At 62.4% G+C, this 949-nt stretch overlaps 1 protein-coding gene across 1 annotated transcript in view; it reads right to left on the bottom strand.

Annotated features, from left to right (window-relative positions):
- HOXB8 (homeobox B8) overlaps positions 1-949 on the bottom strand; it is a 1,386-nt gene extending 437 nt beyond the window's left edge. Inside the window, exon 1 of the mRNA XM_077776871.1 lies at positions 481-949. Coding sequence (XP_077632997.1) covers positions 481-949 — 469 coding nt within the window. The remainder of the gene's footprint in view (positions 1-480) is intronic.

Raw genomic sequence — 949 nt, 5'->3', positions numbered from 1 at the left:
GTAAAGAGGCAGGATGGGGACGAATGGACCCACCTTGAAAAGCCCCCAGAGCCTCTGCCCCAGAAGAAAAGTTTCTTCAGGGTAATTAAACTATAAAGCAATTGAGAAGTGCAAAAGTTGAGCGCCCCACTCCCACCACCCTCTCTCCGCTACCCCCATAAAACACTAAAAGGGGAAAAAAGGATGAGAAGAAGAAAAGTAAGGCCGGGTGAGGGGTTTATGGATTCAGGAAATGTCGCTTAGCGACCCCCTTTCAAGGGAAACAAAAAAGAAAGGAAGGAAGGAAGGGAGGGAGGGAGGAAGGAAGGGAGGGAGGGAGGGAGGGAGGAAGGAAAAGAGGAAGGGAAGAAGGAAGGGAGGAAGGAAGGGAGGAAGGGAGGAGGAAAGGAACGCGAGGCGATCGGAGCGCAGCGGGCACGTCTTTGCAGCAGCCGGAGGAGACGCTGCCGGCCTGCCCGGCCCCCCGCCCGGCGCCCGGGCCCTGCGGTCCCCGTTCCGCCCCGGCCGTCCCCGCCGCGCGCTCACCTTGCGGGCGCATCCAGGGGAAGAGCTGCGTGGGCGACGGGCTCTGCTCTGACCCCTCGGCCTCCTCGCCCAGGCCGCTGGCGGCGGCGAGCTTGCAGTCGGCGTACTGCACCAGGTCTGGGTCCTGCGCCCCGAACAGGCTCTGTCGCTGCAGCGGGTCGTAGCCGTAGAAGTTGCCCGGGTCCCCGTGGCACGCCACGGCGCACGGGTTCTGCTGGTAGGGAGCGGTGGACAGCGACGACGGCCCGTGGTAGAACTCCTGGATCTGCGACGGGTGCTGGAAGCTGCCGCCGCTGCTGGGACCGTACACCACGGTGGGTCGGCCGCCCAGGTCCTGGGCGAAGCCGCAGTCATAATAATTGGGGCGCAGGGACTCCCCGGTTTTGTATTTGGAGAACAGTGAGTTGACGAAATAAGAGCTCAT

Source organism: Crocuta crocuta, unplaced genomic scaffold, assembly GCF_008692635.1.
Source record: "Crocuta crocuta isolate KB4526 unplaced genomic scaffold, BGI_CrCroc_1.0 scaffold352, whole genome shotgun sequence".
Classification (NCBI taxonomy): Eukaryota; Metazoa; Chordata; class Mammalia; order Carnivora; family Hyaenidae; genus Crocuta; species Crocuta crocuta.
Note: the sequence above shows the minus strand (reverse complement) of the source record. Positions and strands in the feature narration are given on the sequence as shown.